The sequence below is a fragment of the Piliocolobus tephrosceles genome, chromosome 5 (genome assembly GCF_002776525.5).
Source record: "Piliocolobus tephrosceles isolate RC106 chromosome 5, ASM277652v3, whole genome shotgun sequence".
Lineage (NCBI taxonomy): Eukaryota > Metazoa > Chordata > Mammalia > Primates > Cercopithecidae > Piliocolobus > Piliocolobus tephrosceles.
In genome coordinates, this window is record NC_045438.1 from 93,272,453 (window position 1) to 93,290,647 (window position 18,195).

Consider the following 18,195-nt stretch of genomic DNA (forward strand, 5'->3'; position numbering starts at 1 on the left):
TGATAATTGAAGGTGAACTTTTGATAACAGCAGTTTTTTGTAAATTCATGAGTGTGGGAGCTAGTATGGAGTAGGTTGAGGAGAGGATGGGATATGAAATGAGGTGGGCTATGGACCATTATTTTAAAAACATGTTTCCGGAGAGGAAGAGAATGGAAAAGGGGTAGCCAGGATATTTGGGTGGGGAGGTGTTGGATAATAGCAGTTAGGCAGGGTTTTTGTTTTTTCCTAAAGTGAATGCAAAATGAGCATGTTTACATGTAGGTGTAGATGGGAAGGAGTTGGTTGAGAGGAAGTTAGTGTACATACTAGAATGTGGAGGTCTAATTTATAGTGTAGGATTTCCGTGCAGTCAGAGAAGTTAGGATTCAAAGCATAGGTAGAGGGACTGGATCTTAAATGTTAAGAGGGACAATTGTGTTACTAAGAGACAGAATTGGTACAGGTGTAGCTAGGTTTACAGGTTTGATAGGGAAGAAACAGGAAGTTTCAGCTTTAAAAAAGGTTCTGTAAAGTAGGTTAGGTCATCTGCTGAGAAAATGAGGGGTGGGGAAGAGGACTCTTGGGAAAGAGAGGATAATAGCATTGTTTGTTAGTCTGTTTCCACTGTTCTTTCCAGAGACCCTTTCATGGTGGTACCTCAGGGACTGCTAAGAGGAAGCAAGTAGAGTCAAGCATTGACATATGTGTTCCCTGATGCCACTTAAGTAAGAATACTTTCTGAGTACCTTTAATCTGTTTTGTCTAAAATTTTGTTTGAAGACATGTTCTATGGCTTTCTTTAAAAAGTGTTTTAAAACTATTAGAATTGCTATTAGACAATTGCAATTAGATAATAGCTATTATCTAATAGCTGTGGCCCATGCCTGTAATCCCAGCACTTGGGAGGCCTGGGGGGCGCGAATTACTTGAGGTCAGGAGTTTGAGACCAGCCTGGTCAACGTGGCGAAACACCGTCTTTACTAAAAATACAAAAATTAGCCAGGTTAGGTGGTGGGTGCCTGTAATTCCAGCTACTTGGGAGGCTGAGGCAGGAAAATCACTTGAACCTGGGAGGCGGAGGTTGCAGTGAGCTGAGATCCCGCCATTGCACTCCGTCCTGGGCGACAAAGGGCGACTTTGTCTCAAACAAACAAACAAACAAACAAAAAACAACAACCCAAAACTATTAGAATAAAGAATTATACCATGTAAGGAAATTTTACTGCATCGATTTTTATGTGCTGGGATAGGCGCTAACAAAATGTTTTGAGGTTTTTGAGAACGGAGAAGTCAGTAGTTTCTGCATATTCTTAAATCTTCGTTTATCCAACTAGAACTTTAGTAAGCACTTAACTGTAAGTACTGCATTAGGTATTGGTTAGACAGAGGTAAAGATGGCCTAATCTCTCCTTATGCAGGACACAGAGAAGTAAGCTGGCAATTTTAGTATAGTACATGAGTCTTATGAACCCCCAAAACAGGGCAGATAATTGTAGGGCTTCTATATTTTTGGGGTGAAGAAGATCATAACTCTCATTAGATTCTTAAAAGTCTAAGTATCAAAATATATTAAAAACAATTAATGTGGTAAGTACCACACAGTGCTAGAGGGATGAAGGGACATTTGAGGAGTATAATGTGCTGTGGACACAAAGTGTCCAAAAAGGGGCACAGGTGGTGTAAATAGGTCATGGAAGGCAGTGAGTGAGACATAGACTGAGACATGAAGGAGAATGAGGTGTAGAGGTGAGCAGGTAAGACAAGATTGCCAGCAGAGGGATCAGCTTGTATAAAGTCTCAAAAGCCAGAGAAAGCACAAGGAATTTACGAATTGGAAGTATCTCTTCTAACTTTAAAATGAAAGTTGATTTTGAAAAATTCAAACATTCTAAATCACTGAAGAAAGCTTGAGTCAGAGTGGATTCATAATTTATTGAAAGATAGAATATTACAGTAAGGATGTTCAGTTTCATGACCTGAAAATATATTTTGCCAGAGGATACTAAAACAGGATCATCACACATTTGAAATTAATAAGTAATGAACTTCTTTCTTCTTTAAAGTTTTTAAAAGGAATTTTGATCAATTAAGTCACATTAAAATAATCATTTGCAATCTTAGAACTGGAAGCAACCTTACAAGTATTCTAGACTTCTAAATTTTATTTTTAAATAAATTATTTTGGGGACGATTAAATATGATTTTAAAAACTCATTTTGGTAAGTTTTCTTCTAAATGCTTTTTTACTTATCTAATCATTCTAGTGTTTTAGTGTTTCCTAAACTATGTTCTGGATGAATATGATAGATATTATTAGGGAAAAAAGGGATTCTGTAGCTAAATGAGTTTGGGAAATTACCTCAGGATTTCTCAGAGACTTCAATGTCAGTGTGCTTTTTGACTGTAGAACAAGGAGGTAGTATGTATAATTCATATGATACATACTCTATTAGAACTCCTTTTTCCAAAAATACTCATTTTACTGACTTATCACCTACTGTATGCCAAACTCTGCTGTTTTAAATAATCTTACCAAAGTGTGGCAGTATGGCTCCATGTTATCTTTGTGAAAGAAGGAGTGTATTTTGATAAAGAGCAAGGTAGGTTTCTCCTATTGGCTTCAGTTTAGATGGATGAGTATTAGCTACCTTTAAAAACATATCGTTCATGGATTTCTGCAGTTAGAGTATAGCAGATATTGCAAGATGGAATGAAATGATTTAAATCTCACCTCCCCCCACATCAGTCTTATCTAAAGGAATTCATTATCTAAAGTTGCCATTACTTGGTAAACTTGAGGAACAGTTTTCAAATTTCTTGGTCTTAGGACCCCTTTATGCTTACTAAAATGTATTGAAGTTCCTTTATTTGTGTAGGTTATAATCTGTTGGTATTTACCACATTAGAAATTTAGCATATAACATATTAGAGACCTATTAAATAATACTAGTAAACTAATTTCATGTTAATATAAGTAACATTTTTATAATAATTATTCCCAAACAAAGCCAATCTGTGAGGAGCATGGCATTGTTTTACATTTCTGTGAATCTTTAATATCCGGCTTGATAGAAGAGACATTTTCCTATCTGCTTCTGCATTCAGTCTGTTAAGACATCACATGTTATGTGTCCTGTGGAAACCTCCACCATGCATTCATGAGAAAAAGTGAAAAACAACTAACGTAATATTATTCATAAGTTTTATCTGAGGGACCTCCAGGGGTGCCCAAAACATACTTTGAGAACAGCTGAACGAGATACTACTGTGGACATTTTTTTCTAACTTGATAGCTAATTATAAAGTAATATAATAGTATTTTTTCCAATATAATTTTATTTAGATCGTGAATATTGTTTATATACTGAAAGACTAATAAAAATATTAGCATTTCATATCATGGTTTCAAATTAAGTAGTATTTTGAAGTTGTTCCAAAAGTGCTCACACTTTTTATGGTGGGTAGCTTTGTTTTATGGTTGAAAGGTATTTAAAGCAGCAGTTGGAATTTTGTCTTTCTCTCTGTAAGGTTTTTGGTAAATCATGAAATTCAGCATAGATGTTAAGTGTTCTTAAATTTTTTAGTAACCAACTATCAGTTGTTTTTAATTCTTAATCATTCTGGAGATTTGCTTTACATCAAATATGCAAAACATTTTATACTTGGATGAATTTTTTTATTGTTGCTCAAAGATTTTGAAAATTAAAATGATAAACTGAAACATACTATATTTGTCTTTTACATAATAGGTGAAATATTACAGACACTTAGCACCTGATCACTTGCTGCAAATATGTCATCGACTAGGACCTCTTCTTGAACAAGAAATTCCTCAAAGTGTTCCTGGAGTACAAACTTTATTAGGAGCTGGAAGACAGTCTTTACTACGCACAAATAAAAGTATGAAAATTTTCTCATAGGATTCAGACATTCTTTATCTCACTTTCGTTTTTGTGTTCTTTGTATGCATAAAAATACGTGTGTTTAATAGGCTGCAAGCATGTTGTATGGAAAGGATCTGCTCTGGCTGCGTTGCACTGTGGAAGACCACCTGAGTCACCAGTTAATTATGGTAGCCCACCCAGCATTGGTGAGTTGTTTGAGTTCACTGCTAGTAAATAGCCTCTTGGTAAAAAGCTTTTGAATATAAAAAGGTTTTTTGGTTACTGTGGTATTAGAGAATTTCATATTATGTACATCTGCATTCAAAAAGGAAAAAAAATAGATTTTTTTTCTTATTATTAGTTTTAATAGTGAAAAAGTCATGTATAATTAGGGATTGTGCACATTGCATCTTATGTAGGCCAGTTAGCTCATTGGTATTTTATTTTTACAAAAGTTCCATATTAAGGTATATATTATTAGGTCGAGTTAGTAGAATCAATATATAATTCAGATTAGTTATAATGGTAGGAGACAAAAATAGTTATCTTTTTAAAAGCACAGTACTTTTTTTTTGGCTAAAGTTTCAAAGAGGGAGTACTGATGTAAATATGTCTTCTTGAGATGCCTCCTAGGTTCATCCATTTCCCATCTGCTACTACCAGGCCCTTGCTTTACCTGGATTAATACAGCATCATCCAAACTAATCTTGCCTGGGGTGTCATCTATCTCTCTCTCCCTTCCAGTATAGTGTGTAACACTGTAATAGTAACCTTATTCAGGTCTACCTTTGTTGTGTCACTCTTCTGCTCAAGATAGTATGAAAAGGTCAAGATACTTTAATAGTGTTTTACTTTCTCTAAGTGTACTCCTAATTTTCAGAGACCTTCACATTTCAATCATAGCTTCTTTTCCACTCTCATGTTCCTACCTAGCCAGGAATGTTATTCTTTTTTCTTCCACCTGCTCAAATCTTACTTCATTCTTTCTTTTCTGGATACTTATTATACAGATATTAAGTTTTATATGACTTTGGTTTTTCATTTATATATGTATGTGTATCTCTTTTTCTATTATTTTACTTTCAACTTTGTTTCCTTTTATTTCTTTTAAAAATATAAAAGGGGCTTTTAAAAATACAATATAACTATCTTTGTGTTTTATCTAGAACATTTAGTTATTTACATATAATCATTGATGTACTTGGGTTTAAATCTACTATCTAACTTGCTGCTTTGAAGGCAATTCCTTTTTCTCTAATTGCTTTTAAGATTTTTTCTCTTTCTGATTTTCTGCAGTTTGAGTATGATATGTCTTGACGTTAATTTTTTAAAAATTTGTCTTGTTTAGATTCTGGAAATGTCTTTTAATGACATTGAAAAATTATCAATCATTATCTTTTACAATAACCTCTCTGTTCCATTCTCTCTCCTTTCCTATGGGACTTAAACACTTTATCTGCTTTGTTATCCTTTCTTCTATGTTTTACATGTTTTTGACTCTCTGACGTATTCTGGATTGCTTCCTCTAACTTACTTTTCAGAGATAACCTATGTGGTATCTGCATGGTGGGTAATCATGTATTGTTTTTTAAAAACAAAAGATTGTCCTGTTTAAATAATTTTAATATATAATCTTGCTATAATGAACAAACATTAACAAAAGATTTTGAGAGACGAGGGTATATTTGTACTTAGAAAATTATTCTAAGGTGGTATAATAGGTTTCCTGAAAGAAGGGAAAAATAAAATATTATAGGAGTTTTCCCATTTAGGAAAAGTTTATTCTGTCTTTGGAAAACTATAGATCCATATATTAAGGAGAACATGTTATGCTTGTTCTTTCAATATATTGTCAGATCTGTGGTAGGTAATGAAAGTGTAAGAATGATTGATGGTAAATAACATTTGCTCGGTGTGTAATTCCTATATGCCAGAGACTGTTCTAAGAGTTTTCTATTTATTTACTCTTTTAAAACCTTATATGTTCTATAGGTAGGAACTGTTATGCTTATTTTACAGAGGAGACTGAAGCATGGAAAGATTTTGGTAACTTGACCAAGTTCACACATGCAGTGAGAAGTGAAGCCAGGATTCAACCCAGACTGTTTGACTCCATTATGCTATGCTTTATTCCCAGTAAACTAAATTTATTAATAATAATGCTTAACTACTCAAGAAAATTGGTGTTAGTCATTTTTTGGAAAAGGGCACCAAATATTTATAGAAGTGAAATAAAATATTTTAGGTCACATTGTTGATGGTCAGATTAGTAAATACTGCTGCCAGGGAGAGAGGAATATTTGTCTTCCCTTATTCACAGGAGATACATTCTGAGATGCGTAGTGGATGCCGGAAACAACAGATGGTACAGAACCCTATATATACCTATGGCAAAAATACCTTGGGTTTTGCATCCAAGCATAGAAATGTAATTGATTCATTTAGGTAACAGAATTAATTGCCAAGCAGGTAATTGATGTACCTTTCTGAAAGACTTTTATTTTTAGGGTTTAAGATAAATTTTTCTCTCTCTGTTCTGTTGTGATTTTCAGGAAAATCTTTGCTTTATGTTAAGAAACACCTGTAATGAATTGCCCATTTTGCCTACTTTAAAAAAGCATATTTACATATATTTTTTGAAAGCACTACAGAGAAGCTAGACTGATGAAAATGATTCAACTTGCTTAGTCATAGTTCAGTGTCTGTGTTTTGCTAGAGTTCACCATGGTATATATTTTGTTTTATTGTCGCTATAAAGTTTTGAACAGGATGGTGATGGGAAGAAATAATTCATCAGTCTTCTTGCCAGAATAGTTGCCTGCATAAATAGTACAATATATTATTTCAAGCTGTTATACAGTATGGTTCAGAAAGTTTAAAAAAATACATACGAGTGTTTGTAGTACTGACTTATTTCTTCTCTTGTTGAGTCTTTGCCATTTTCTGTCTGGCTACCTTTAAAAGTTTTCTTTGCTCTTTCCTTGGTCAGTGTGGTATTACCAAGTATCAGTGGAGGTAAGAAAAAATTCTTGACATTTTAGCTTTTCTTAAGATACATACATAGATTTAAACGTTTAATATAGATCCCAAATATTGAAATTTTGACACATTTGGGGTAGTAGTTGTTTTTCTTTAAATAAACTTTTAATTTTGGTGTAAGAAATTATTTACTGAGAAGTTACACAGATGGTTTAAAGAGCTCCTGTATACCCCTCATGCAGTTTCCCCAAATGTTATACTTTTGCATTACCTGGCCTGTTCCTCAGAACTACTAAACCAACGGTGCACTCCTGTTAACTATATAGCAGACTTTATTCATATCTCACTAAGTTTTCATACTAATTACATTTTCTTATTCCAGGATCCAGTCCAGGATACCATACTGGACATAGGGTTTGTTAATTTTTTATTGGACTTCTTACTGTAGTTCAGAGGATAATTTTAGGTTAAGCTGGTAGCAAAATTGGATTTTCTTAGATATTTCAAACCATGTGGAAACTATTGGACATCTTGAATATCTCACATTCATCTCAAACTTAAAAACACCTAAAATGTAATTTTTGACCCTCTCTGAACCTTGTTATTCCAAGCCAGAAGCCTGGAGATAATTTTATTTTAGATTTACTGTTCATTTCTTATGTCTATTTAATAAATAATACCTGTTGCTTCTACTTTCTTGAACCTGTTCTCCATTATCATTGCCACAACCACATTTCAGGCCTTGGTACTTCTTGCCTGGAGTCGTACATTATTCATTCACTCGCTAAATAAATATTGTATATCCCTAATTGTATCTGGCACTGGGCTAGGGTCTGGAGTTGCAGATAAGCAAGAACAAGGCCTCTGCTGTCTCAGAACTTAAGCGCTACTTGAGCCCCTGCCCCTAGTCTATTCCTGTATCCCAGGAGTCAGGTTCTAAGGAGGGTTTCTTAACCTTGGCACTGTTGAGACATTTTGGGCCAGATAATTCCTGGGTGTAGGCAGCTTTCCTATGCATTGTTGGATGTTTATTAGCATCCCTGGCCTCTGCTTGCTAATTGCCAGTAGCATCCCCACTACCCCCTTGTCACAATTTAACAAGTCTCCGGACGTTGCCAGATATCTCCTGGGCAAAAATTATCACTGCTCTAAACTTTTTGAAATGCACATATCGTCATGTCATGCCTCCTCCTTTCCCCCATTGAGAGTGACTGAATGATAGTGTCAGCCATTTAATGTGACACTATCACACAAGACTGACCTTTTCACACTTTTCCTGCCGTGTCCTCACCTGCACTTTGTGCTCTAGCTTAGTACAACTCTTTGTACTACAGTACAACTCTAAGTACAACAGTTCTTAGAATCAGCCATGTTGGTTTTCATTCTTCTGTCTCCTCACATGTTTTATTTCTCTCTGGAATGCCCCTCTGTTTTCTTTACATTCTGCAAATATCTGTTTATTCTTTAAAACTCAGATGTTAAACTGGGCAGAATTAAGTGGTTTTACTTATTTCTACTATTGATTTTATCACATGATTATGGCTATTTACCTTTGTTTCCTCTAATATACTTTAGGTCCTGGAGGACAGACATTATGTTTTATCGCTCTTTAGAGACCCAACTCTTCAGCATTAGTAAATATTAAATGAAAAGTAGTAGGTAGTTGATGAAATTGATACAGTGGGATGGGACAAGTAAAGTTCAAAGGTGGGTAAGGCATTACAAAAATGGAATGAAGGTTGGTGGAAAGAAGAGAAACTTGATCCCAGAATGATAAGAGAAGATAAAATCACCAAACCAGAAACTGATTTTTAAGAAATTAAGGTTTATGAGTAGACTGGGTTATCAGTTCATTACACTTGGAATGTAAAATACATACCTGTACAATTTGAGAACCCACTTGAACTTGCCTCAGTATTTTCTTACCCTGTTTTATTTTATTATGTGCTTATAATTCCCAACTACTTTGAACCTTTTAGTCTTTGATGTAAGTTGTGAAGATTGAACTAGAACTCAGTCTCAGCAAGAGACCCAAAGTGGTCCGCTGCCTTCCAGTGCTCTAGAACCTCCTTTAATACTATTTTCAAAAGCAAAGACAAAAGATTCCACTGATCTGTTATTATTACTAGCTTGTGATTCTTTTATTGTGGTAGAGAGATGTGAGTGTGTACTTGGCATAGCAGCATTTACTGCCGAAGGTGTTAGCGGATCTTTGGTATTGTCCTTTCTCTTACCTCCATACCCACATTATGCCTGTTTTAAGATATAGTTTATTCTATATTTGCTTATACTTCAGTAATAAATGTGCATGGGTAAGGGGAGATAGGAAAGAAGAGACCTAAATACATTAAAGGGATTTTTAAGGTTAAATTTGGAAATTGTTTTAATACATGTTTATCTTGTGAAAAAGATTGTAATACATTAAATTAAAGCAGTTTTTGCTGATGCTTTGTTTGCATTTTTCTTACATTTGACATGTTAGCAAAGTAAACCTCTTACCTGTAGGTCTTTCATTTGTTATCTTTTTTTGGTGTTTTGCCTAGGTATTTTCATTATTTTATTTTACTTTGTTTGTGGAGGGTTGCTATTAAGTTCTGCAGTTTTGGGTGAGGATAAGGAGTTTTGAGAATCCTGATTCTTAGACATATTTGAGTGTAAGGAAAAAACTTTGCCTTGAAAAATAGCTTTACTACCCAGACATCCAATTAATGCTAAGAAGCCTTTGCATTAAAAAAAAAAAAAAAAAGTCTTAAATCTTGTCTACATTTACAATTTGTGATTCTCTGAGAAAACTAGTTTGAATAAAGATAGCAAACAGTCACTTAAAGCTAGATGCAAATCTTTGTAGAGAAGATTCTTCTTTCTCACCTTGTGCTGTATTTTGCCATATTTCCAATATTGTGTTTGAATTACTCTGTAGCTGGTAATTTCTTAAATTTATTCAATCAAGGTTTTTTTTTTTTCTTAGACTCATAGGTTTATATTTTTCCTCATATTTCTTACATAATTATTACAATGATTTTTTATATTACAAATATGTGAGATTACATAATTTTAATATATAAGTTAACAGTTACATATAATTCAGCAAATTATAGGATATAGTATGTGGGGTTTTTTTCCTGTTCATTTATCTTTTTCTAATATGTTGTATTCAGTGTTTTTTCTTTCCATTTTCTTACTCAATCCATACTTTATTCCTAGTTAGATATCTACTCATCACTTATTTAAATATGTTTATTTTAACCTATTGTTTCTCAGTAACCATTTTTATTTTTAGAGCTCATTTTCTTATGTTTTTCCAGTCATAATTTTAGTCTTATAAAGGTTTTATACTTTTTTTTTGTTTAATGATCGTTGACTCAGTTATATTCTTTTTTGTCTTGGTCTTTGTTTTTTAGTGTTTTCCCTGAATGATCTTCATATTTCTGTTTGACACAGTTTTTGTTGTTTTATTAACTATTTTCTCCCTAGCCCCCTCCCTTGCCTTTCTATTTCCTCCCTTTTTTTGCCTCTTAAAACCGGTTTAGCTGTGAGAGACTCTCAAGGTGTATTGGCTTTTTTTTTTTTTTTTTAGGGAAATAATGTTCATTATGCGAAAGTATCAAATGTATAAAATATATATATATATATTTTTTCTTCTGCTTAAATTTCTTTTCAAATTAATGGTTGACAAATAAAGGGGGCGGAACTTTGAAGAAATGAAACTCCCTTAGGTGAGTTTAAATTGTTGCTTTTGTAGCTAGCTGTGTTTTAATTTCTTCTGTAATTAATAGGATAACATTTGGTTTTAGGTTATAGATGTGATGAGGGATATCCCCTCCATTTTGTATAAAACATCTGGCAAGCAATTCCAGTAGTAATTAGGAATCACTAGCCATTTTCCCTTTTAGTTTGTATCACCTATTTTTCCAGAGTGATTATTGGGTTTGATTTTGTTAAATATTCATATCTGTGTAGGTGAAGCAAATTATGATATTATTTTCTCATAAGGTCATGACTGTTTTGAATTTCTTCAGGGATCCTTTGAAGTTACATGTTTCAGTGTTTTCCCAGACAACTTTTGGACCTGGGAAGTCCATGATCAGATCGGGCTGAATAGATATTTTTATAAACAAAGGAATAATTTGTTCAGCTCCATAAGGAAGCCTCAGGGGGAAAATTGGTCTCCAACAAAAGTCTTTTAAAAAGTAAACAAAAACTGTTCAGTTAAATTAACTTTTATGACACATGAAGATTTGATTATTTAGGGACAGTCCATATCGATGTTAGTATAAAATACCTTTGAGTTTGCAAAACATTTTGTCTCGTCTGTTTTGTATAGCAACTCTTTAAGATAACCCTACATTTTTAATTTAATTTAATTTAATTTTTTTGGAGATTGAGTCTCGCCCTGTTGCCCAAGCTGAAGTGCAGTGGCGTGATCTCGGCCTGCTCCAACCTCCTCCTCCCAGGTTCAAGCCATTCTCCTGCCTCAACGTCTCAAGTAGCTGGGACTGCAGGCATGCACCAGCACACCTGGCTAATTTTTGTATTTTTAATAGAGATGATGTTTCACCATGTTGGCTAGGCTGGTCTAGAACTCCTGACTTCAAGTAATCTACCTACCTCGGTCTCTCAAAGTACTGGGATTACAGGTGTGAGCCACCATACTCAGCTGATCCTACTTTATTAATGACGAAACTGAAGCTTAGAAAAGCAGTAACCAATGACATTATATCTCTGTTTTTGTGTGTGTATGTATGCATGTACCTCAGACCTTATGCTTTTAACTTTATGTCACATTTATATAGCACCTTTTTGCCTTCTCTGTGAAATTATGTGTTAATGTGTCAGCTCTGTCCATTTGTTGATTTGGGAATAGCAGTTGTTTGAATTTTGCCTCAGTATTTGAACTCTAGACACAATGAACTGTGGTGTGTTCTTTCAATTTTTATGTAGTGTCAGATTGATACTTATGAGATAAGGTATTTAATTCTTTGAGAAAGTGTTGATAATTTTGGTGTCAAGCTGATTAATTTTTTTCTAAAATGAAATTCTGTTTTCAGAGCCCTTTGATTTCTTTTACAAAGTTAGCTTTTGCTTTTAGTTATATCCTTTCCAATTCATTCTCATTGTGGTCAAGAGAAAACTACAATGAATTTATCCCAAAATAAATCTTACTATGTATGTTACTGCACTCTTTCCTCCCTCAAAACTTCAACTCATAATTGCTGGAATTTAGTCCAAAATACCTAACATAGCTTAGAAAGCATTCTATATAGTCCGCCCCCCTACCTTCTCGTCTCTTCTCTTGACACTTGCCCTTTCTGTGCTCTGTGTGCAAGTCAATCCTGACTTCTTTATGTTGCTTGAATGCTGTGCTTTTTCCAGCCTCAGACTATTGCATATGCTGTTTCCTCAACCTGGAATATGCTCCGCTCCCATCAGCATTCTGTGGCTGTTCATTTTTCAGGTCTTAATTTAAATGTCAGTTTTTCAGAGAAGTTTTCCCAGACTCCCAGATATCCACCCCCCACCCCCAATGTGATTAGAACCCTTTGCTATAGATTTCAAGATTTCCCTATACCTTCTATTTGATAACACTTAACATTGTTGTAAGTCCTTATTTCATGTCTTTCTTCCTTGCTAGACTGCAATCTCCATGAGGGTAAGTACTATGTCTTTTCTTTTTCCGTCTTATATCCTCTAGCCCATATTTGGCTCATATAGGTGCTCTATAAATGTTTGTTGACTCAAAATTGAGTGATTAAAATGTTTGACATTAAAAAGACCCACCTAACTTAAAAAATGTTTATTTAAAAGAAAAATTGTTATTAAAATAAGTATAAACATTTAAAAATATTTAAAACTGAAAACATTAGGTCATTTTGTGTTTTCTACTTGAAGTAGCATCAGACTGGTTTCCAGGAAATACAACAGGAGGAAGATTAAATACTATTCCTAATTATCATATCTACCCTTTTTATTAGTGCTTTTTATGTCCTTGGTTCATGAAAGTTTTTGCTGAACTCTTGGAATCATCTTTTCATTTTCTGTATTTTATTTTAGTTTAGTATTTGGGTTTTCCTTTTCAGACATTATTCATCTTTATGGTATCTGCTAAATTTTAAAAACATAATATGTTTCAAACAGGAGGTGCAGCTAAACACCAAAATTGAATATTAGAGATCTGGAAAGTAGCTGCTGTGCATACTGATTATTTTAGTTATAGTATTAAAGCAAAGAGAGAAGCTCTCATGGGTGCTGTGTTGCTCAGGTGACTATTTCCCCTTACTCTTCTATTGCCAGTTACCTGCCCTCCTTTTTTTGTAGACAAAAAGGTGACTACAGAATTACCTTTTTATGTTGCAGCCTGGTTCTTTGTACTTTAACTGAAGTTGGAACTGTCATTCATTATAGTTACTGTTATGGTGATTTATTTGTCCTGTTTCGATGTTGGTTGGTTGCTACTTGCTGGTACAGTATGATGTAGAGACCAGATGGTACTGTAGAAGTAAACCAACGTGTATTGAGTAATTTCCCAGAATTATCTCTGGCCCTCGATTTATGAGTATTTGGTTGTCATTACTTCCTTGATACCTGTGATAGTAACGGGTCTTTCCGTTGTGGCTCTATAGTGAATTAAACATTCCTCCTTATACGATTCCCTCCTAAATAAAATTGAACCTAAACTATCTTTGACATGTTTTTCTTTTAGTTTAAAAATTCAATGGAAAAGATTACACAAATAAAACTTACAAACAAAATTGATGGCCTGCTTTGTAATATTATCTTACAACTTGCAAATCAAAACTGATGTGAATTCTTCCTTTATAGCATACCGTTTTTTCAGTCCATTTTCAAATACGCAGTTGTCATTCTCTGTAGCATAATACGCATTCATATACTGTAATATGCTTAGGCATTAGTGTTTCTTTTTTATGATTAAATAAATTTAAATTCCTTGCATCTTTATCTCTAGGTTTATTTTTGTCAGTCTTTGAATTTAAGCTAATCTCTTTAGATATTTTAGAGTTTTCATATTGCTTTTTTGAATTCCTTGAGGTAGATTGAGTTATAAAAAAATTAGAATGAACGTATGCTCAGTGGTGAAAGTTTAGAAAACAGCTCAAAAATTAATCAGTCTCACTCCTTATCTGCTATACATACTTTGGCATGTTTTCTTTCAGTCTTTCTTTTCTAACATTGATCTACATAGGCAGCATGTAATAGTTAAGGGTATAGTCTTTGGCACCAGACTGCCTGAGTTTAAACCTGGGCTCCACCTCTAGTAAATTACATTTTATCCTTTAGTCTCCTTATTGGTAAGGAATATCTGCTTATTGGGGATAATAGAAGTACCCACCTCAAAGAATTGGTGAGGATTAAATGAGAATATATGTAAAATACTTTGAATAGTGCCTGGCATGTAGTAAAACACTCAGTAAATACTAGCTGTTATTCTCTAAACTTGCTACATAAGAGTGTTCTGTAGCCTTTTTCCTCTCCTCGTTGTGTACTGTATTGTGACATTTATACCCACATCATTAATTGCAGCAGATAAGACTTTTTTTATCATCAGATTCTTGAAGTCCTAGTAAAAACCTCTCATAACTCTAAACGTTCGTTGCTTTCCTCTTCCTTTGTAGCCATTTTCTCAAGTGTTTGATGCCTGGCTTTAGCATAACTTCTGTTAGAAAATTATGATTAGCAATTTTTTTGTGACCCTCACTCATACTTCGTTTTCATTAGAACATTTTCATAGATCTCTAAAATGAATAACATTTCAAGTAATTTTATGCCTTATTACTTTATGCCACACAATACATTTATCTGATAGAAATTCTGAAATCACCAACACCATATATAAACAACTATTTGGACTTTTAATGGACTGATGAACTTGGAAGGTCACTTTTATAGACATTGCTCTCTGATGTCCAGTCATGAATATAGCATTATTTTCTTGGAAAATCTAATTATCGTCTGAAATTGGAGATGGCATGTATGGGTAAATCAGTTTGGAATTTGTTTTCATGTACTCTTAAGTTTTTCTCAACATTTTTATAGTTCACTCAAGTTTTGTGTCAGAGTTCCAAACTCTTGTTTTATAGTGATAGTTATTAATTGTGTATTTAGCAAGCCAAAACTTTTATTAATACAGGTTGTGGAGATTAAAATGAAACCTAGTACTGATTATTTAGAATTTACTCCCTTTTATTAATTTAGGAATAATTTCTGTAGTTGTTAAGTAGAAATTTTAATTACTTTTGCATTTTATTTACAGAAAACCTGGGAGCTTTCCTTCCAAGTGTTTTCTTTAATTAGAATCACAGTATAAAACTAGTCAAGACCAGCCATAGTGGTTTATGCCTGTAATGCCAATACTTTGGGAAGTTAAGGCGGGCAGATCACTTGAGGCTGGGAGTTCGAGACCGGCCTGACCAACATGGCAAAACCCGGTCTGTACTAAAAATACAAAAAACACTAGGCATAGTGGTACACATCTGTGCACCCAGCTACTCAGGAGGCTGAGGCATGAGAATTGCTTGAACCCAGGAGGCGGAGGCTGCAGAGATTGCACTGGTGTACTCCAGCCTGTGTGACAGAGTCAGACTCTGTCTCAAAAAAAAAAAGTAAAACTAGTCAAAAGAGGATAAAAAAATGAATTAAGTAAAATTAATGAAAACCTTCTCTTAAAATACTGATGCTTCTTGTCTGAGTACCCCCTGATTCTGCTTCAGAAAAGGCCCAAATTTTACTAAGTTACCTTCCAAGTTACATATTCTTGTGCCTCCTCACTTAATTCTTCTACTGTACAAAAATTGGTTCTCCAGGTTTTAGAATCTACAGCTACATGCTTTTCCTTGCATTTCATTAGGCTGCCAGCAGGGCTCTGCTTTCAGGAGTTGGCAGAAGTTGTAAGCACTGTTTTTGTGGTCCTCCATTTCTGATTAGGAGGGAACAGCTTTCCTACACTGGAGTAGGTATTATATAGCATGTTATATTGTTATTAACAGTTAGAAAACAATAATAACAGAAAACACTAACCTTTGTATTTTGTTAATTCATAGTCATTTTCATTTTTTTCCAAGTCATCTTTTTTAACCATGGTTAATTTTGATCTTGGGTAATTTATTGCAGCTTTATCATGTGTGCGTGTTCATTTTACAAAGATCTTTGCAAAAGGAGAAAAAAGCCTAAACATTTTGTAGGGAGCTAATGGTATTTCTGCTATAGTACTTACTTGCAGGGATTTTTTTTTTTTTTATCGTGTATTTTTCTAGTGCCCTCAAAAATGTAGTTATTAAGGTTATTGCAGATACTCTTTTATGCCAGCTGCCTTTTTCTTTCTTTATGAACTTGGTTCAAATGATATAGTGAGAGAAAATGAGGTAACTTCATTATGTTTATCTTTTTAAAAAATCACCTGCATTGAAAACTTGGGCCCAACAGCAGGAAGAAAGCACCACGTTCTAGATAGAAAGGTATCAGTTTGGTAGTAAAGTTAAATTTACATTTCCAACAAAAATTTTTTAACTTTCTGTTTATTTTCAAAATTAACAAATAATCAATATACAACATTATTAAGTGGACTTACGAGAGGAATACACAAATAAATATTAAAACATAATTGAATGTAAGGTTAAAATTTTGGTATTGGCATATAAATAGACTGTCAGTTATGTCAGTGGCCCAGCACAGAAAAAAAAATACACATATATATATAACCGTATATATGATAATGTAATCAGAATTTAATAGAAAATAATGATTTAGTAAATGGAAAGACTGGAACAAATGGTCAATTACTTGAGGAAGAAAAACATAATCTTTAGAGACCTCATAATGAGTATTATAATTGTAGATGGATTAAAGAGTTAAGTGAGAAATCTAAACCACAAAAAAGTAGAAGAAAAGTAAGTAGATGTTTATTGTACTGTTGGGCTGAGTAGGAGGACTTCATATTAAAGCAGTAGAAGATATTAATAGAATTGACTATGTAAAATTTGTGAAATTGTGGGATGTCAAAGAACAGCATAATATGAAAGCCAGGTATATTGTGGTAAATGGAAATGTTTCTCTAATAATGTAACTGGAGAAATTAAAGTTTAGAAAGAGTAGCTTGCTTAAAGTCTCCATAGTGACAAATTTGAACACAGGTCTGTCAGACTTAAAACCTCTTATTTCATTAAGGAATACAACATAGCTGTTAAAATGCTGTTTATGAGGTAAACCTTTGCAAAATTTTAAAATTGATTGCTATAGGCGATAGAATTATGGGTTTTTCTTCTTTCATTTATGTTCTCAAATTGAATATGCATTAGTATTATGATTGGATAAGTAAATCAATTCTTGAAAAATAGGTGTGAAGTAAGAAATGACTTGTGGGGGAATTTGACTTGTTATCCTAGCACCTAAAGAAGTAATGGGTGAGAACCCAAGGGCTGAATATGCACATAGTTACATCTGATGTTTAAGAAGTTGTGGGCCTTTTGTTCATCTCTACTAATTAGTTTTGTAGACTTGAGCACCTATACTTTATTTCAAAGACTGTTCTGAATGATTTGCTGTAAGTGACACTTTTCAGTATTTGCTCCTTTTTAACTTCAGACTTTATTCAAATGGATAACAGTGATTTCTGGAATTTTTATTTCATTTATGCTCTATGTTCAGAAAGTTAAATGAATACATTCCCCCCTTATTTCCCAATTAAATTCATTTAGCAGGCAGTTAAAATGAAGCACTACTTAGAGATATTTCGAATCCTTAAATCTGTGAGCTAAATCTTCCTTTTTTTTTTTTAATTCTTAAACCTAATTTGTTGTTGTTTTTTTGTTGTTTTGAGATAGAGTCTTGCTCTGTTGCCCAGGCTGGAGTGCAGTGGCGTGCTCTCACCTCACAGTAACCTCTGTCTCCCGGGTTCAAGCTATTTTGCTGCCTCAGCCTCCCATGTAGCTGGGATTATAGGTGCCTACCACCTTGGCAGCTAATTCTTGTATTTTTAGTAGAGATGAGGTTTCACCATGTTAGCCAGGCTGGTCTGGAACTCCTGACCTCCAGTAATCTGCCCACCTCAGCCTCCCAAAGTGCTGGGATTACAGGTGTGAGTCACTGTACCCACCAAACTAATTATTTTTATTAATATGTAGTTTATTTGTTAATTCACCAACCTGTGTCAGTCATCTACTAATTGCTAGCCATCATTGTCAGCTCTTAGGCTAATCAGATAACAAAATAAAATCCTGCCCATATGAAGTTTATTATGTTGTAGTAGGAGGAAACAGGAAATAAGCAATGAATATAGTAAATAATTAAGTATGTCTGGTAATAAGTGATAGATGAAGAGCAAAAATATAAAGCTGAA

At 33.9% G+C, this 18,195-nt stretch overlaps 1 protein-coding gene across 2 annotated transcripts in view; it reads left to right on the forward strand.

Annotated features, from left to right (window-relative positions):
- The window catches only part of PHIP (pleckstrin homology domain interacting protein), a 137,823-nt gene that overhangs the window by 14,391 nt on the left and 105,237 nt on the right, over positions 1 to 18,195 (forward strand). For both annotated transcript variants that reach the window (XM_023223092.3, XM_023223093.2), the window contains exons 5-6: positions 3,732 to 3,882; positions 3,974 to 4,072. In XM_023223092.3, the coding sequence (XP_023078860.1) occupies positions 3,732 to 3,882; positions 3,974 to 4,072 (250 nt within the window). The remainder of the gene's footprint in view (positions 1 to 3,731; positions 3,883 to 3,973; positions 4,073 to 18,195) is intronic.